The sequence below is a fragment of the Plectropomus leopardus genome, chromosome 13, assembly GCF_026936395.1.
Source record: "Plectropomus leopardus strain MGB_pleo_1.0 chromosome 13, ASM2693639v1, whole genome shotgun sequence".
NCBI classification, from domain to species: domain Eukaryota; kingdom Metazoa; phylum Chordata; class Actinopteri; order Perciformes; family Serranidae; genus Plectropomus; species Plectropomus leopardus.
In genome coordinates, this window is record NC_142188.1 from 21,323,135 (window position 1) to 21,343,902 (window position 20,768).

The 20,768-nt window shown below is 40.2% G+C and overlaps 1 protein-coding gene across 16 annotated transcripts in view; it reads left to right on the forward strand.

Annotated features, from left to right (window-relative positions):
* The window catches only part of LOC121954421 (neurexin-1a), a 283,026-nt gene that overhangs the window by 95,064 nt on the left and 167,194 nt on the right, over window positions 1-20,768 (forward strand). For 15 of the 16 annotated variants that reach the window (XM_088087000.1, XM_088087002.1, XM_088086999.1 and 12 more), the window contains 4 exons: window positions 7,011-7,312; window positions 10,470-10,493; window positions 11,577-11,738; window positions 16,314-16,755. In XM_088087000.1, the coding sequence (XP_087943126.1) occupies window positions 7,011-7,312; window positions 10,470-10,493; window positions 11,577-11,738; window positions 16,314-16,755 (930 nt within the window). The remainder of the gene's footprint in view (window positions 1-7,010; window positions 7,313-10,469; window positions 10,494-11,576; window positions 11,739-16,313; window positions 16,756-20,768) is intronic. The other variant, XM_088087004.1, reaches the window with a different exon arrangement.

The window sequence follows — 20,768 nt, forward strand, 5'->3', positions numbered from 1 at the left end:
CTTAGCGTCCATTTTTATTTATGGCACATCTAGTCCTTAAAAATCCACAGGTGCTACTTTGGAAGTGTGTCTTTTTTTCGACAACTGTGAACTTCCTCTGAACCTTTGAAAACTGAGTGTGGCACAACAAGCTCTTCTTTTTACTTCAGCTTGTTACTGAGAGCTGAAGAAGGGTATTTCTAGTGGTGCGAGGAAGGTGGGTGTTCGTGAGATCTCTGACAGGGAAGCAGTGATGTAGAGTTTCATGGTGTAGTTGGAGTTGATGCTGGGGACTGTCATGTACAAGACAACACCATTGAAGATGGGCAACATAATTGCAGTGTCTGTTTAAGCAATGCCTATAATTCACCCTACTCCAGCCCATTAAAGAAGCCACGCGTCTTACTTGTTCTCTCTGATCCTTAAAAAGCCTTAAAAGGCAGTGAATTAATTAAAAAAATAAGGCCTTAAGTGGTAATCATAATGTCTTAAATCAGTCTTAACAATGCTGAGACACTGGAGAAAGGATTTTATTGATTGTTTTTCTGACATTACATTCTACAATCTCAAAATAATTGGCAATTTTTGTGTGTGTTTTTTTTTTTTTAAAATAATTTGCAGAATGCCTTGTCATGTCAAGATACTGGAAGCAACAACACTTTGTGGCCTCAAAGCTCAGAGCAGATGATCCACTGTTTGTCAGTTAGCTATCATTGGACAACACAGTGAAGAGAAAGGTCAACGAAAATCGGCTATTTTACCAATATTTTGCAACATGGCTGAAACCGCCACAAAGTAATGTATACGAGGCTCAGCATATTTCATGCAAAAAGATTTTCAATCTTGGCACGATAGGAGTCCAAGTCAGGGAGTCCCAATTACAGACTGTGAAACACAAAATTTCAAAAAAAAAAAAAACCTGCCAACTAACACCAGGTATTTCTCATAGGTCGTAAAAGTAATGGACATAGCTACAGTTACATTAGCAACAGTTATGTTAGTGTTTTAGCCCTGGAGGTGGGCACTTGGTATTTCCCAGTTCTGTTCTACCCTTGTCCATGCCATGCAATATTTGGGGTAAAGTTTAGTGTCATCCCTACATGCTAATTGACATTAGTTCTGTCTTCTTTTTTTTTTTTTTTTTTAACAATTTTGTTTACTGTAAAACTGGTCTGAAATATTTTTCCAAGTAGCTTTAAAAAGTCCTAAAAGTTCTAAACTTTAAGTTCCTTAAACTGAACGAACCCTGTCCTGTTCCGTCTTTGTCGAGAGTGAATGACAATCATATTTTTGTCTGTAATAATGATATTAACCTTTTTTTTAAAAAATATTTGAGTTAAATGATTTTAGCAGCTTAAAACATATGCACCACAAAACTATGTGTCTGTTTGATCCGATAAATAGTGGTGTGATTCTGTAAATGTTCCATCATTGACCTTTAGTTTGCTCCAGTGTTTCTGACAGATTTATTACTTACATCATCAGGTCGAAATGTCACAGATTTGAATAACGCCAATTAAAATCAAAGCTACCCCCAACACTCATTTCATAGATAATCTTTCTCATATCCTGCCAGGTCTGTTTCAGACTGTTGTGTCGTGATTTGATGTTGACAGGCAGTGCGCTCCCCTGGGTGCAAGCTAATTTAAAAAGCAGCCATAGAGTAGCAGATGCCAGATTAGTGTCACAGCAAAGTGACTGATGAGGAGCCTCCTGGTCGCCCGGTCACATGCTGGCACTGTTGTACATATGCTTCTGCTTGTGGCCCCTTGGAGCTTCGTAATAAACGAGTGATTTGTATCTACTTGCTCAGCTTCTATTAACCGAGGGTTAAATGACACTTATGCTGCCTCTTGTATTTTTGCAATGAGGTACACCTCGCTTTTTGTAGTAGCTTCATGCAGCAACAAACCACTGTGCTTCTTTGTGACACAAATTTAATTTAAGTGGCACATAATTGTATTATTCCATCAATATAGGTAGTTAGTTCTGCACCACAACCACAAATGTAATGTGAGCGTAGAGAATGAGGTTTCTGAATAGCACTGAAAATTACACGCTATTGATTAACAATTATTTTTATGGCAGAGAACAAATCCTAAATGCCAATGAGATTATGGAATAGCACAGTTATAGTTTTTTTAATAGATATTTTATGGCCTATCTGTTATCGATATGAAAAAAGAAAAGCTTTTTAAGATGTCTTCTGCTAATGGTTCATTTTTATAACCTGAACATCTTTGGGTGAATTGGTGAAGGCACCGAATTCTGTTTTTGCTCGAAAAGGGGTTGAATGACTCAGAACAACAGGCTGTGACAAGTTTTTACCTATGTGTCTATTTATGGCCTTTCCCAAGGAGCTACACTTTCACTCTGCTCGTGTCTTTTCCTGTCTTCTATTCTCTGAAAAAAAGACAAAAGAAGCTGGCTCTTATCCATGTTCACATTCAGTGTCATGACTCAAGGGCATTAAGGTGCCGGCAGCTTGCTGTAGTTTGATTGACTGTAGACCATAAGACAGCTGAGAGAAACACACCCAAATACCCAGGAGAACGCAATGACAAAACAGTCGTCTTCTTCAAGATCAAATGGCTTTATTTTCTGTAGGAAAATGACACATCTGAGTGACACATGTTAAATGTTAACACTGCACGTTGCTGTGTTTGCTGTGATCTGGTGTCGGAAAGAGATGCACAGGTGTTCAGTACTGCTCACCACTTGTGTTGCTATGGCCTTTCTTTCAAGGCTGAGATTACACACTGAATGCACAAAATATTCAAAACACTCGTTGCATATAGAAGTCTAATGAGGTGAATCCAGGTGGATGCCATTATCCTCTTTAAGCGTATATAAAGGGGATGATTGTCAAAAATGTCAAATTTTACCTTCAGAATGTACTTACTCCTCAAGGGGGAGGGGTTTGTTTGATTTAGTTGGCAGTATTTTACATGATCCTGCTTTAAAATCTGGTATGTTTGCGTTGAGCTACACACCATCGTGCAAACCAGCACAGCTATCTGCATTTGTTATGTCTTTGTGTTTTTTATGGTGGGGGTGCTGCCAGTCACTGTCATGTGTAGTATGAAAAGAAGAGAAAACGTATTTCATAATATAAACGTGACATTAAAGTTGAAGCATTAAGGTTTAAACAATATTTTGTTTATTTTATACTAAATATACTGAAAAATATATATGTTATCGCTTTGCAAATTTTAGCTGCTTTCAATGATTCTTGGTGGGTTCTTCAGGAGAGGCGACATCTAACATTACACACAGCCATCTGACCCATTGTTCCTAAAACATATTTATTAAAGCAACTTTGGAGAAAGTCAAACATTGCAACATGTATACGAGACTTGAATTTAAATGTCTTTAGAAAGAGGACTTCAAAGGTTAAACTGAATTTCTTTAAATCATCTTGAGGTTTAAAGCCACAGTTGAAAATAACTTTGTGTCATATTTGCTGAAAATGTCACTTTATTCTGAAAGAAGTACACGAGACAGGCAGACTGAAAAAACCCTCCACCTTTTCCCTCTGCCTCTAATGGCATTTGCTCGAAACAGACAGCAGCGCGATCAGAGAAAGCTGGAACAGCTGGTGGGCGGTGCTTGGTACCATTTCACTGTATCTAACATGACATTAACTCACCAAAATTTGTTTTATGAAAACATTTGAAGTAAGAAATAAGCAATTGAGTAACATAGTTTTTTATTGATTCATATTTGATAAGCGCTGCCTAATGTGACTTTTGACTGCAGTTCACAAGCATTGATTGACATGATTGACAGCTATGTTAGAGACTCCTCAACTCTGATTTGTTGTTTTCCTCCAAATGTAAGGCCATAAGAAATGCTACAAGTCACTTGAACAGGCAAAGTATTATATATAATATATAAGTATATAGTATATAGTATATATAATAAGTAAGTAAGTATAAGTAAGTATATAGTATATATAATATATAAGCTATCTGTAGCTTTAAATGGATACTTGTTTGCTTGTTAGGTGCAAGACCTGCAGAGTACCTGATGTACTGTTTAGTGCAGCTGACATATTGTGTAAAGGCTCCTTTGTTGTATTGTACATGTATTATGAAGTCTGTTTCCCCTAGTGGTCAAAAACACTTTGCATCTTTATTTGAGTCTAGGCTTGAAAAATATGGACAGTGAAGACAGAAAATACCAGCTAAAGACGAATGCAGGACATATCTTCTCCCCAGTCCTTTCCCCCCAAAATAAGGAATATTGTTTGCATAAGAGAGTGGCTTATTATCCAAATATGAAAAGACAGCTAAAAGGAGCCAGCTGTGTGCTTGTGAGCTGACTACCATTAGTGGCCAGATGGAAGTCTGAGTGCTAGCTTGGCCTGACACTTGACTTGGCTGAGAGCTTTATGGTGAAATGCCTCCAACAGCTAAAGCTTGATATGCCATGCTTTGCCAAAGTCAGTATTGTATAATAAAAAAGGCCTCTTGTGTCTTTAATATGTTAGTTAGTAAGTTAGTTAGTTAGTTAGTTACAATCCTCTTACTTTTATTTCCCTTGGCTGTGTTAGGTGGTCAGAATAGTAGAGGCATAACATTAAATAACTGATTGTTTTTGGTACTGCAGCTGAGTGCAGACTGATGGCTGATATGTCCTGCTTCATTTAGACCTGCATATGTTGACATCAGAATGCGGCAGACTACCAGTCTTTAAATGGAAATATGATTTTCTAAGTAGATGTATGCCCCTAGCCCTGAAACTACCACTGGGCAGAGCCCCAAGTGTTGTAAATCCCTAACAACGGCCCTGCTGTACACACACAATTCATTCCCCATTGGTTAGAGGAATTAACTGTGAAGTGCAGGCATGGGGATGTGTGTGTTTGTGTGTGTGTGTGTGTGTGTGTGTGTGTGTGTGTGTGTGTGTGTAGAATGAGAGATGAGAATGACCCCAAACTATTGGCTCTATTTGTTATGTGGTTGCTGAGCTTCTGGAGCGGAGATGGGTGGATTTAGTGAAGAGGGTAGAGGTCTCTCATTTTCACTGATAGGGGGGCTCAGACATTGAGGGAATGACCAAAGAGTGGTGAGATCCAGTCAACTTCAATTACGGCCCCTTGCAGTTTTCCCAGAGGTGCACTATGGTGCCTTTAAGGGGGAATCAATGAGGTGACAAATTGTTGTGGACAGCAACCCCTTTTAGTTGTTGTGTTGTTGTGCCGGGGTGCTACCCCAAGCATGTGTGTGCGTTTGTGTATTTGAACGTGTGTCTGTGTTTGTTTGGCAAGCCTATATAAATGTGCAGCGCTCCCCATTTATGATAATTGAATGCTTTGGTCCATTTGTGTTTTGGTGGTTTATTTTCTGCTAGTGGCTTTAATGGCTTGTTATCTGTCTAAACCTGTTTTTAAACGCTCTCTAATGGGGGTTCACATGCATCACCCTCTGATGCTCAGTGCTGCTTTGTTTTTATCTCACAATAACAGTGTTCAGGTTTTTCTCAAGGTTATTGTTGTTGTGTCAAGCCCCTGTCATAGCCAAGGATGTCTAATGGCTGATGAGTGTCAACTTGCATGAGAGTGTGGGGAAACATATGTAGCTGAACTAATCAAGTGTTTTTAATGGTGGAAGGAGTCCATATGAATGCTTTCTGCACTGTGGGAGATTGTTGATCAGGAAACTGGATTAAAACTGGCATTGGGAGTATGGGGGAAAGCAGTTCTGAACACAGAAAAGTTAGAAGGTATAAATAATCCTTTATCATAGTTATTGATTTCTTGAAGTATGAAGGTATTGTTATGGCTTGATTTAAGAAATAAGTGAATTCAAACTGTGGCCCACATCACCACGGAGTCACAGGAGTTATCATTCAAATGGTCAGCACTTGAAGATATGACATAAGTGTGTGATTTTTAAATTTCTCCTTTAAGTATATTTATCTCTAACTGGTATTGCATATATTCCACATCAGATTTTATGACATATTGCCAACACAAATGAACCACTAACACAACTGGATCCCCTCAATACCTGTGGGTTTCCAAAGTTAGTTTAGATATTAATTCAGAAAGTAATGAACCCAACAGACAGCTGACTACTGTGGTTGGTTTTATCAGTGTAAGGGTAGAACAGTATCCTTAAGTGTAGTACATAGTTGTCTTTCACGTAGCGATCACATTGTTGTGTGTGTGTACATCTTTGTGCAGTTGACTGAGGGGTGTGTGTAGTGTCAATAATGCACGTCACATAAATGAATTTAAACATGTAGCAGGATGCGATTTTGATGTAATGTGCTTGTAGGGTTCTTTCATATTACTGTTTTATGCATGCGTGCCTAATTATTGTGTGTGACTGCGGTGTTGGATCAGACGGGCTGGTGTGATGTTTACTACTCTACAATCTTCTCATGAGGTTGGTGTAAATTAGACGCAGCAAGCACTGTTAGCATTCGGTACAAAAGTGAGCACATGGTTTGTGAATACTGTATGTGTGTTTACACAGTTGCCATGTAGGAGAGCTGTAGCTGTGTTGATGTAGCAGTCATAATTGTAATTCCACAACTTTGATCACAAAGATGTGATAGCATGAGAAAAGCAAAACAATACATGTTGCTTAGGTAAACAAGGAAAAATCACTACTTTGTATGAGAAAGCAGCGACGGTTTACATGATCACTGTGTACCAGATAGACATCTACTTAGTGTAAAGTCCAAAAATAGCAGTCTGATACTGTACATGTTATTACTGTAAATGTCTTGAAATCAGGACAGATACACTCTCTGCATTAGGCTTCTCACTAATCCCCTGTGTTCTCTGGCTAAGGTAAGTACTAAGAAGACTAACTGGTCAAAAAAAACAAAAAACAAGCACATCTCTAAATTTACCTTTCATCACATTTCAGCTTGTCACTTCTCTCCAATTTCAGTGCGTTTATTATTAATCCAACAGTTTTGAAACATTCCCTCTCATTTTTTTCTGACAGCTCCCCAGCAAGCACCCAAGAGGCCATGATATTAACGCAACACATTTCTTTTTTTTGTCTCTGCAGGAAAAGAAGAGTATGTCGCCACCTTCAAAGGCTCAGAGTTCTTCTGCTACGACTTGTCCTTGAACCCGATTCAAAGCAGCAGTGATGAAATCACGTTGTCATTCAAAACCCTGCAGAGGAATGGACTGATGCTGCACACGGGCAAATCAGCTGATTACGTCAACCTGGCACTGAAAAATGGGGCTGTCTCACTCGTCATTAATTTGGGGTCTGGAGCCTTTGAAGCTCTTGTGGAGCCAGTCAATGGGAAATTTAATGACAATGATTGGCATGATGTCAAAGTAACAAGGAATCTACGTCAGGTAACAGTACAGAGGGTGATGCAGAGACTCAGTAAATGAATCAAAACAAATGCACTTAAATCATTACCATCATACAATATATTATTTTTTTTCCAGACATTGTAATTGGATTGCTAAATTGAATCATGGTGGTGTTCGGTGGAGATAAAACAGAACCACAAGTGAGCAGGGACATCTAGATGTGAATCAAGTAACTCTATTAAGTTACAGTTTAAAGAAGAGGACAAGGCATGGCTTTAAACAGCATTCAAAGCATTCAGGCTTATTCAGATGCTTGACAACAATTATAGTTCCGCCTTTAATTTAACTACAAGATATATCAGATGAAAGACTTATTTACCCTTAAAGGCTACTGTAATTTATACAGTTTGAAACTGAAATATGACTTAACTCATGTCAGTGCCATGGGAATAGTCTTTATCAATGAAATATTTTAAGGAAATGTCTTATTTTTCATTACAAAATCATTTGACATCATTTTTAATTTTAGTTTGGCAGTGCTTGTTTAGATGTTAGTACAGTTATTGTGCACACATTTTTATTGAGGATGACTTTGCTATTTCAGAGTCTGAAAGAGTCTAAACATTGTGTACACATAACAAAATCTAGGGTCACTCTAATCAGTGTTTTATGAGCACAGGCAAAACCCTCTAACGGGATCCATAGGTTTTAATGGGCTCTCCATGGCCTTGACCACTCACCTCTGCATTATTAACTCTGAAGACACTCTGTAGTGACAGCGTGACCTGGTTAGGCGCACAAGATTTCTGACAAATTGAGACTTCTTTAGAAACCCCACTCAGCAGCTTGTGCCACTTACATTCTGAAACACCACAGGGTGGTTCATTCAAGACTCACATTGATTTCGCCAACTGCATGTGGCAACGCTGCTCAGAAGTGAGGGACTGGCTAGAATTGATTCTTCTCTGATTCTCACCAAACGCAGAGGAATCAGATGGGATGAAGAAAAGGTGTAAAGCAGAGCCTTTTGCTGTTGCTAGTGTGCAAAATCATCCACCTGTAAGAACAGATTGTCCTGGCAAGAGAGAAGCTACAGAGGTATGTGAATGTTTGTTGCTTTGCAAACAGATTAACTACTACTGAATTGTAGCAGGCCAACACTAAATGGTGTCAGGATGCAGCTGCCACTCTGCTAGTGGCAGACCACCCTCGGATGACAACAGTGCCAGGCTGTTGGACCCATGGCAGATCCAAAGGCTTTCTGAGGCCACACATCAACATGTTGTTAGTGCCTTTCAACAGTAACAACCCACTTCCCCTTTTCAATTGATGTAAGCCACCACTGAGCTAGTTGTTGGTTGGAATTTCACATCCCTGCTGTCTAAAAGTTGCCCCAGCTGTAGCAAGATCCCGATCACTACTTCCATTCATAGTAGGTTGATGTGTTATGACTCACTCTTCCCAGGGGGTCAGTTATCACAGAATATGGGGTTTCCTCCAGTACTTAAGGGTCTGACTGACCTCAGGCAGCGGACGGAGTTCAACATGTAACGTGGCATTTGGGTTCTAACTCCACGTGAACAAACCTCTGCTACAGGTGTCTCCTGTGTTGCACAACATTGAGGAAAGTGATGTGTGGTGGCACCTGCTTAGGTGAGCAGCAGGAACTCTTCTTCCAGTGCTGGCTTAAGTGAATGATACGAAAACAATTCCCATTCGGGGGACCAACCCCCTGTTATCTGGATGAAAGAAAGACAGAGAAGATTTGCACTTTGCGTGGAATTGGCAGGTGTAAATCCAAGGGAGGTCTCATATCCCTGGTGTTCTTGAGGACCAGGAAGTCTTCCATTTAGACTTCTACCTGCAGTTGCAGCTCCCAGTCTGTCATTCTAGTGTTTAGACAATAGTTTTCCAGGTTGTTGCTGGATCAGAGGAACACATGCCTACAAGGTGATTGAGGCACAGAGACACTTCTGTGCAATCTGCAAAGACTGGTCTGACTGCAATTACTGTTTTCAACATCTTTGTCCTTCACATTATATCCTAAAATAAATCTATTGCTGCTGGATGTTGTTGACAGTGTTAGTTTAGGGTTAAGTTCAGCACCTTCACATGCTGAAGATGTATGGATGCAAAGGTGTATACGCTTGACTATACGCTTGAAAAAATGTCAGCTTTTCAAGTTAGCCTAACAAGCAAAAAGCACCGTCAGACTGATTAGCCTGTGTTAAATGTAACAGCACATATTTCTTTCTGTTTATCCTACACTGTCAAACAGATTTCTTTACCCACATAAAAGGATCAAAGATTTGATCAGGACAGTAACACTTAGCTTTCCCTAGATTAGTTCCTGCTCATTTGGTGGGAAACGTTTGTCTTCACCTCAGTACCAAAGCTGCTTCTTTTGCATAATCAGCAAATTGATTATCGGCAAAACTAAGGATTTGGCCAGCTTGAACATTCACTGCATTCAAACCGTGAAAGAAAACCAAGCATATTGAGTGCATGCTCTGTGGGGGAATCAAAATGACCATCCTCCTCATTCTGTGTCAGGGTCTTCTTTGCTTTGTCTCATTGCAGTAAAGTGATCCTAAAGTTCATCAATAAGACCAAACGGAGGTACAGTATTGTATGAGCGCCGGAAAGTCTGATACAATGGATTGGACTCCAGCCTAAAACCAAGTACAAAAGAACGCAAATATTAGTACCAATAAAATAAATATAGCTTTAAAATGGTCTTGAACTTGGGACTTTGTGAAAGAGGGTCAACTGATGTGCTTTAGGCATTCTTTCTTACGATCCATTTGATGTCTGTCAATCATAACCTTTTGTCAGGACTTGGGTAAGGGAGTTTTTTCTGCTACTCAAAGGTCTGGTCACATACAGAACATGGTGCAGAAAACACCATGAGGAATTTAGGGAGTCACTGGTCGGGCTCTGGCACCTCTTGTGGAGCATTATTGTTATTTCCTTAGTCTGCTTTTTTCTTGTTGAACTTATTTTGCCCTTTTTTTCTCTATGTTACTAACATGCTTTGGAAACTAACATCATTCATGGAATGTGTCATTCTACTAACCAGTATGGTTTTTGCCGTTTAACAATGTACTAACAGTATTGACCATCATATATTATTTGAGTAACAATCGTTATTCTGTTCACAGTTTTTAATTTCCTTTCTCCCCCCTTTTCCACAAAGCACTCAGGCATTGGACACGCTATGGTAAACAAACTACATTGTTCGGTAGATATCATTCTAATTGTTTCTTAGTTTGGGTTTGCCGTGTGTTTCTTTTCTTTCTTTTTTTACTGTAGACGTCATTTACAAAAAAAGGGAAATTGCGGTTGGTACTCTTCTGCTTACTTTTCGAATCCTTTTTAATTTTCTTGGTTCATTCATTGGTTTCACCCTCTTTATTTCACTTGTTTCCTGTCCAATTCTGTTTGATCCACCTTTTTAGGAGCATCATTTCGAGCCTTTTGCATCAAGCTGTGGTTAATATTGAGGACCCTCTCCTGTCCGGCTGGCCTGATGCTCTTTGGCTCAGCCAGTTGTATCCCCATTCACTTTGCATGGCATGCACTTTGACTACGTGTTGCAAATGTCACACTGCCCATTTGTCAACATGACTGTGACAGTTGAACTGTGTTTGTCATTGGTGCTTCTCTGGTGCGTTCTTATTACTCTTTGTGGTTCTGCAGTGTCCATAAGCTTTTGCATGCATCTGACACTGTGGCAAGTGTCAATAAACTGACCCTGTATCCCAGTAAAGAATTTTCTTTTTGTACGCTTGTATTCAAAAAGAAAAGGCAAATGCATGCATGTTTTTTTTTCTTTAATACCCTCAGTCATTGTCCTATACTAAAAGGTGATTATGCTTTTCATAGCATGTGCTCCCTGTCTAACCTAGTGGCACTTTCTGATTTCTTTTGTAGAACTGCTGGACGTACTAATATGGAACTAATAGTTTAACTAACCTAGATAACATTCTACTAACACCATTTTTGTGTCTGCTAAAGTACTTTTAAGTTGCAGTAGGGGCAATACTAACACTGTAGTATGGGCACTTCACTAACACTCTAACTAGAATAGCATTCCTTTGAAGGCCTGCAGTCTTCCAACTAATCAAACTGGACAAAATAATAATAAAAAACAAGAAAAAAGACAATGAAAACAGACATGAAAATGGGTTTAAAAAACATATAGGGAAGTCTGTCATAGACAGCAAGAAAGGAAAGGCAGTAACCTTGCAGTATATAGGCTGTCTGAGTATAGCGTGTCCTTTCCCTGTGCTTTGTTGTCTAGGTAACAATATCCGTGGATGGGATTCTGACCACCACAGGATATACACAAGAAGACTACACCATGCTAGGCTCTGACGACTTTTTCTATGTTGGAGGGAGTCCTAGCACAGCTGACCTGCCTGGATCTCCGGTTAGCAACAACTTCATGGGCTGCCTCAAGGAGGTAAACACCGCTTCTGTGTGCACTCTGAGGCTGGTGGGTGTACAGGATATGACTGGCTTCACCTCAGGACTCCAAAACAGGCCATTCCACCCACACACTGACCCTGTCTCATCCTTTACACTTTGCTTTAGTTTGTTTCTCCTCTTTTTCCTCACATACTCTCACACAAACTTTATTTTGCCTCTGCCGCCCCCTCAGTGCACTCATAATGTTATACACACGTGCACGCACACACGTGCGCTTCGAGGTGTCTGGTGTACCACACAGTCGCACATAAAGAACAGTCTCGGAGTTTACCACAGGCTTCGTACAGCTCCGTCAGGTGCACTTCAAAGAGGAGCAGTGATCCTTAGATCAGGCAGTTGAATTTTCATGAGCAGTCAGACAAGCGACACACTTAACTCCTTGCTTTTCTTCCACTGGGGAATATTCAGCACATGACCACTTACCTAATGACTTATCTTATTATTATTGTGTTTGCTTTTGTAGAAGTGTGTCTATTTATATAAATTTAACTCGTGCTAGAAATGTGCAGCTGGTTCTTAACTTTCACCTTGAATTTAAAAACAAACAGCACACAACAAGGTGAAGAAATATTCATGTCTGACTTATATGTTATCAGGACGTTCAGCACATTTTGTATTTGGATGTTCCCTGGTGAAGTTGGCCCCTTTGAATCTGGCTCACAACTTCCAGTGTGTCATTTGTCACTTACCCATTTACTCATATTTTCTACTATGTATGTATGTACAGTATATAGTCTACACCTTATCCCGAGAGATGAAACAAGTTAGGAAGAGGTAAAATCTCCCTGCAGAGAGGTTCATAAGTTATACCTTTCACTTTAAGCTATACAGTAGTATTTTTTATTTTTGCTGGTTAATAGCAATTCTGACCTAAAGCATTTACTTCAGGAGCCACCAGGGATACACAAAGATATCCAGCAGGCAAACCTCCAAAGTGCTGCAAAATGATCCCTCCATTTATCTTTTAATTTCAAATGCTGTTTCCCCCTTTCCCTCAACTCTCTGCTTTTTCGTTGTTGTAGCTTTTCTTGCTCTTGTGGTGTCCTACATTTTGTCTCCCACCTCAAGCACAGGCTGTCGTCCTCAGCGAACCTCTGAGAGGTCTGAGGCAGCTCTCTCTAATGAGCAGGCATGGCATCGACCACATGTCCACACACGTGTACAGCTCATTAGAGGTCTGGGTTTCAAGGGGGGTATCTTGGTTAACTACATGTCTTTGAGGTGCTGCAGATGTGGTGACAAAAGGGCTGAGATTGGTGCCCTAACTGCTCTTAGTCAGCCAAACTGCTCAGTGTATTGAATTACTCAAAAACTCGTATCTTAAATATGGTGCATGCCCGTGATTGTTCTCTGGAGATGTTACATAATTTCTCATCTTTTATATGCTGATATTTTAACATTTATTATTTAGTTGTACTAGACAATGCAGATGTCAATATCAAAAAGACATAAAGCGCATAAACTGTAAAAGCCATAGTTGATTGATGGCATGTTTTGAAGTGCCTTGCTGCAGCATTCGTGTGCAGATTTCAGTCTGAGGTGCCACGCCTGCCTGTTGGTTCTGATGGCAAAACAAACGGTGGTGCAGTAATTGCTCAGATGTCACAGCCCAAGCTTGATGACAAATTAGTGCAGCACTACTAGCACAGCACCAGTTGTAGCTCAGACCAAAGCTCCTTTGACTCTGAAAGGTGCCCTTTGTCTTGACTATAAAGAATTGATTCAGGTTTATTGGCTGTATCTGTTGCACCTTTACTCTACATGACTAAGGTCCAGCAGGCAGAGATATCATCTTTTATTCCTTTTACTTCTTTTTTACATTCTTTGTTGTGTCAGGAGATTCTTGTCAAATGACCTTTTTATTCCCATTCTGAAACATTTCGTTTGGCTTGAAAAATGTACAGCGCTGTACTTTTTTTCTTTTCAGTGGGTAGATAAAGACGTGGGAATAAAAGTCTGCCATTATCAGTTTCCTGTTTTCCGTGCAGTAAATACAGTCTGATACAGTCAGTCACAAAGCATTTACAAGAAAGCTAAGCCTGAGCTTACCTAATTCTGATGCAGCGCTATGAGCTCCATCTACCTGAACGGTTAGACACAGTAGATCTGACTCGGTGATAAACATAATGCTCCATGCAAATGCAGTCCCATAGGAGGTGTCCCCATTTTCAGGTGAACACTTAGCATGACAACAAATAAAGAACATGGGCAGTGTTTTCCACAGCTGTAACTCATGTGATTTGTCCCGTTAAAAGCTATATGGATTTACCAATGGAACTCTTTTGTTATGTAAATACATATGCATGCTAACGATAATTAGCTCCGTCTGTCACTTAATAACCTTATCTACCAATTTGCAGTGCCAGAGCGGTGTGGAAGAGATCATTGACTCTACTTGTGCTGCCCCAGGGGCAGTATGCCAGGCATACTATTGACAGCTTTGTGCCTAAAGTCTTAGCTGACACACTATTATATTAAAACCCTCCAAATGTATGTAATTGTGTTTTTGTGGCGAGGCAAATTTGAAATATAATGACCACACTGATGTTTTAATGAAAAAGTTTTGACATTCACCAAAATGTTAATTAGTGTCTCATATGGAAATTAGATGTTAGAGACAGAGGGATTCTTGCTATTACAGCTGCACTTATTCAAGATTCTCTTTTATTATGGTGATTGGATAATGACAAAGTTACGACTGTCTCTAATTTTTTGCAAGATTGTTGCCAATTATAGTAGCACTCTTGTTTGATTTCCAGACAGTGTGACGTACAGTGCCCCCCTACACACATTGCAGTTACTTCTTTGTCTTTAGAGATTTGTTTTGATCAGTATTTTGAGGACTTACTCCAGAGGCATCCTTCTATAGTGTTTAGAAGAGAATTTGATATGCCTTTAACGCTGCCTTGAAACAGGAGATTTAACATGAGTTTCACACACAAATGAAGTTGATTAATGAGAGAAACATTAGTTGAGAAGGATCAAGTTGGCAAATTGGTCAGTTGATAGTCTTGCTGTGCTATATGACAGTAATTATCATCCATGGTTAATTGGTATTTTAATGGCATTATGGTTCATTTTTTGTAATGGGCTGCTGCTGTCTGTCACTTCTGCGCCTGAGCTCTTTAGCACTTGGCACCTTAAAGGTCACACCACTTCATTTAGTGAAGCTCTCTGATGCCAAACCCTGTCTGCTTTACAGTGTTTGAGAATATAAACTGCTACTGAAATGAGGGATTCTGCAAAGAAAGATATGCATCATAGATTTTTGTGTTTCATCAGTTTTTTAAATGATTCACCTTACACTGCATGTTGCAATGTGCATGCTAATGCAGTCATTTTTAATTTTTCGTTAAGAAAGGCATATCTATCATCAGCCCACTTTAATTCTAATCACAGGCTGCAACAGGGGCCTTAATCAGCATTTTAGTCCACACCTGCAATCAAGGCAGCAGTTAAGATTTATCACTCTCCATCTCACTTTTCACACACAGACCCAAGAGAGGCTACCTGATGGAATAATTTTCTCTGACCATTATCACCATTGCCTTTTAAACTCAGGCTGTCTCCTCCTTTAGTTGACACTGGAGCTAAAAGTCAAAATGGATGTCTCAACTATTTACACTTCACTCAGCCAGAGTACACTGTGCATGTGTTGTGAAGGCTTCAAATAGTGAGCAGAGAGAGCAGGGCAACGGGAGCGACATTTGGTGCCACGTAAACACAGTTCCTCACGCATAGGTGCAGTGTGACAAAGATGACCAAGCAGTGCAAACCCTGCTTATGACACACTGTCCAGGGGGGGTGAAACGTCACATAGATTACTGCTGTTTTACATATCCAGCCCATTCATTTTTATAAAGCAAAGATAATTTAGTGCCCCAGGAGTTATGTTTTTTCTGTAGGCTGACGTGGAAGTTAGCTTTGCCCTGGTTCCCTCTTAAAAAGGCAAACAAACATTTAGATTTCACATTTTCTTCAGCAAGATGGTCAAATGAACACCACTTTAGGATTTTTGAAGCCTAAATTCGATTGCTAAAAGTAAAGCACCAGCATCATGCTATAAACGACTACAATACAGTCACATGATTTAATGTCCCCACCACAGCAAGGCTGTTAAGCCGTCTTTGGCTCAGCATGATGACATTCTGTAGTTATATTTAGCCACTTTTTTGAAACAGTCTTTTAAAAGAGACACATAAAAGGTTCAAAGTTCGGGTTTTGGGTATTTACTGACCTATTTTATTTTGTAGACCAAAATGTAAAAGTCTCTTAAGCTTGTGTTAACCGCAGAACTTATTTTAGGCTTCTAACTGAAAACCCATTTAAAGAATATATTGACTGCAGGACGAGGGAACCGGAGGTCTTGAATGCTAACTAATTTTTTGGTTTTAGGACTCACTACTGGGGCACTCATTTAGATTACCTGGAACTTTTACATTTAAACAGCCATATAAGTAATTAAGAAGTACATTTCCACCATGTATGTTAGATATGTTACTGTATGTATGACTGTAGAAATGACTTTCTTATTGTACTCCTTATTCAGGTTGTGTACAAAAACAACGATGTGAGACTTGAGCTGTCCAGGATGGCAAAGCAGGGTGATCCCAAGATGAAGGTCCATGGCACTGTGGCCTTCAAATGCGAGAACGTGGCCACCCTCGACCCCATCACATTCGAGACGCCAGAGTCGTTTATCATCCTCAACAAGTGGAACGCTAAGAAGACAGGCTCCATCTCCTTTGACTTCCGCACCACAGAACCCAACGGCCTTCTCCTCTTCAGCCATGGCAAACCCAAGCAGCAGCCGAAGGACTCCAAGAGTCCCCAGACTCTCAAGGTGGACTTCTTTGCCATTGAGATGCTGGATGGCCATCTGTACCTGCTGTTGGACATGGGTTCGGGAACCACAAAGACCAAGGCAGTCAATAAGAAAGTCAATGATGGCGAGTGGTACCATGTGGACTTTCAGCGAGATGGCAGATCAGGTAATTTTTCAGCCTTTTAACATATACAATTTTGGTGGTCCTGTGAGATTGCATATGATGATAGACAAAACATATAAACACATAAAGAAAACATCTTACAACAATTTAGAGAATTCACAACATATTTTCACATATGCTGCTTGATGAAATTTACTACAATACAGACAATGCAACTGAATACTGACACCCACTAAAGTTCATGACTCATAAGTGATCCAGCAATTTTAAATTCCTTTTAAGTAAAACAAACTGGCTAAGTGGTTCAGATATTGCAGCAGATATCTGCCATACACCTAATGTTTAAATTTGTAGCACAGTCTGTATGTGCATCGTTAAATTGGTATGGATGTTTTCATGGTTTGATCATGTTTTTCATGTCTTTCCTTTAGTTGCAGTGTGTTAGGCCCCCCAGGGCCACTGCATACATAAATGTTTGTATGTTTGTATGAATGATGAAGAACTTGTCTGTAGTCTGAATTGCGATTACAGACTAACACATAAGATACAGCATTCAGCAGAGATCTAGAGTTCCAACTCTGCTGTGCATCATCCAGATGAATTATTTAACTGCAACAAAAATACTACTGCAGGGTTACAGTTAACTTTTCTGTGAAAGAAAAAATCCATTATGATGTCAATGCTGATCTCTACTGAAAATCATAGCACTGGATGCTTGTTGTAAACAGCTCCAGTCATTTAATGAAAAAAAAGAGGTTTTAATGGCAGTAGCGTGTGGTGTAACCTATGTGTCATATGTCATGATTCCAGATGCATATTTGCCACAAAATAACTTTGCCCCCTCTCCCATCGTGTCCTCTAAGCCCAGGGGTCGCTCTGCTCTGGTCCCTGTTGATTTGCTTATCTAAGCAGCAATTTGTTAGTGTGTGCTTGGAGCCAAGGCCCTGCAATGTCATGCTGCAAATTAGATATACCCCTTGACCATGTTTTCCACTCCATCTCAAGAGGTGGAAATTAGATTAACTGTTTCATTACCCCCCCAAAGCAATGCTGGTCTGTGTTCTAAATTGAGCTGTATACACTGTTGGAATAGCTATAGAGCCCATTCATGTGCTTTACTTTGATATGGTGCCTCCAGCTGCATTAATCATTTAAGGTTTCTTATACAAAAAACAGGTCCAATGCTCTGATTGAGGAGGCTTACTCTAGTCATATACAAAAATATACAGTACTGAGTGGCTTGGATTCAACTTAAAATAAGAAAAAGCTGTGTGACTCCTCAAATAATGTAAATCTACAACATTTATTTATACTAGACCAAACTATAACAAACACAGTCTAAATTTGATTGTGTTAATGATCTGTTGAGTAGCCTCCCGTCATCCACCCCCACACACTAACGCACGTATGCACACACACAAAAGCTATGGAGCATTTTTTTTTTAGTGGAGCTTGCTCTACTCGCTGTTCTCTCTGTCTACCCTGCCCAAGTTTCCATGGAAACAGAAGGTGGTCTCTCCCAGGACTGAGACAGTTGCTGCACAGTGCTGTGCTGAGCTGTGCACTAATGACATTTCAGAATAACTTTTCTTCCTTTCCTCAAGACGAAGGCATCAACGCTTACATACTGGAGTGTAAAAGGGACATAAAAAGTTCTCTGTAATGTGATGACTTCCCATGTGAGAAAAGTAACAAAATGGTTAGAGTGGCGCACTCACAAACTGTTTAAAGTTACAAAGCAGTTTCCAAATTTACCACCACTGTTTTGTCTTTGCTCACCCTTTAAATTTAAGCCCATTAAATTCTGCAAGTTTGCAGTCCTCTGGAATCTGAAATCTCGCATCTTGAGATTTCCATGAACTGCACAAAGCGCTATTGTTTGCAGTGTGTAATGATGTGTGCATGGCACCTCAAATGGAAGCATTAGGTTCTTTTGCAGTTCCTTTGTACTGGAAAAAGCCCCATGTGATTTCCATTCCCACAGGATACATGTAATTTTAATGATGCATTAAATAGCGGATTTGTGCAATTCGAGTGGTATAAAAACTTTTTAATAGCTTTTATAAATGCAGGTTTTAATATTCATATTTTTTTTCTCCACAAGTTATTGCTACATATTGATATTTAGGCATAAACTGAGCTGATTCAAAGCTCTGTAAAATAATAAAATAGTTCATTTATGGGCATTGACTTTAAAAAGCGTGAAGGCGTGTCTTGATAGACATGAATGCCGTGCCATGCTGTGAGCAGTTTGTTACATTTATGAGAGCCTGAATGAACATTACCAATCTTAGTCAACTTATTATTCCGTTTTAATAGTCCACATGTGAAGCTCAGTCAGTCCAGTTTCCCCTGCGACATAATGCTAGCTTGGCTCGTGAAGGCTATTATACACCCCAGCGCCCCTTTGTTATAGTTTTTAATAATTGATAGAATTAAGGTAATTTTAAAACATAAGAAAAGTATTCACCAGTCCCCCGAGAGCATGAGTCACGAAACATATGGTACGCTCTGCTTTTCATCTGTGTGTCAGATGTTTTATCAATACACACCACCGAGCACATCACTCAAAACAAAAGTGCAACTCAACAGCCAGACAGAATTGTCTGCAGCCGGGTCTTCCATGTGCAACACTTCCTGCAGCTGTGACAATGGCGGATAATGATCCCTGCCCTATTTAGTTTAGCTGGCTCTTCCTGCAGGAAGCCACCCTGTAAATGGACTCTCGCTCTCAGACAGCATCTTCTAACCTCAATGCATTAGAGACGCTAAGAGACACTCTGCTTTTAAGTGAGGGCTTCTGGGCCCAGAGTGCCGTGGGTCACTCATCAGAGACATTACACGGACATTGCTCTGTTGAAGCCCCACTTCCTGCCAGGGCACGCACACCACTACTTCACACACAAACATGCACACGCGTACAGCACGCAAACAGACACATGCACACACGCACACATATAGACAACACATCCCCCATCCCCACAGCCCACTCGCAAGCTTCTCTCTCTGCAGAGAATCCAATCACATAGAGAGATTTGGCCGTATCGCCCTAACTGGATTGTAGTAATCCCCTGTCTAACATGTTTTGGGGATGTGTGAGTGGGGTTAGGGGACATCATGCCAAGTTGAGCCTGGCTGCTGATGCAGAAAGTGCGCAAGAGATGTGAGCTGTCCTTTGGACCCCTGCCTTCAGGTTTGATGATGGAGTACCACTTACGGCTCAGGCTGTAGAGAAAGAGAGGGAGAGACAGAAATGTGGTCAAAGGGTTTTAAAATGGCCTTAATGCTGATCTTTGTCATCATTATCCATCCTCATTTATCGCCTGCATCATCATTTTGATCAGCCACCTCGAAACTGTACATCCTGTACTTGCTTCTCAAAGTATTGTTTGCTGCTGCTGCTCTCTCATCTGCTTTCTTATCTGTCATCATATACCCCTCCTTCATCTTCTCTCCAGACATCTTTATCTCCATGTTCCCATCTTGTTCTGTATCCATCTCCTCCTCTTTTATGCTTGGTAGTGTTCGCGAAGACACATCCTCTTCCCCTCTTGGCTATGAATACTGTTCCAAACATAGGCTGTCCTGCAATGTGTGTATGTGTGATATGTTCCCCATATTGCTGGCCTGGCGATGGCACATGTCCCCATGGGATTGTATAGTGCCTTCTGACTTAACATAGCTTGACTGTGTTTACACACTTCCTTACAGGACTGTGACAAGTGAGCAGAACACTCTGAGCAGATGCCTGAAAGATGCTGACGTCCTTCTCTTGTCTCCCACTTACATCAATTTAGAGAGACATGCTTACTGTATAGCGTCCTTGTTTGCTGTTTATGACTCTAATAAGACTTACGTATAGACGCCATGGGATTTAAAGAAGCCACTAGATGATGACTCCTCAAGTATTTACTTTGTAACTGTATAATTCACAAAGTATTATTGCAAAGTGAAGGTATTTTATACTGCGGCTACTACCTGTCATATGGTGAGTTCTGTGATAACTGGGGTGTTGATGCTTTCTTCACGATTCACGCTGACCACACTGATGCTCA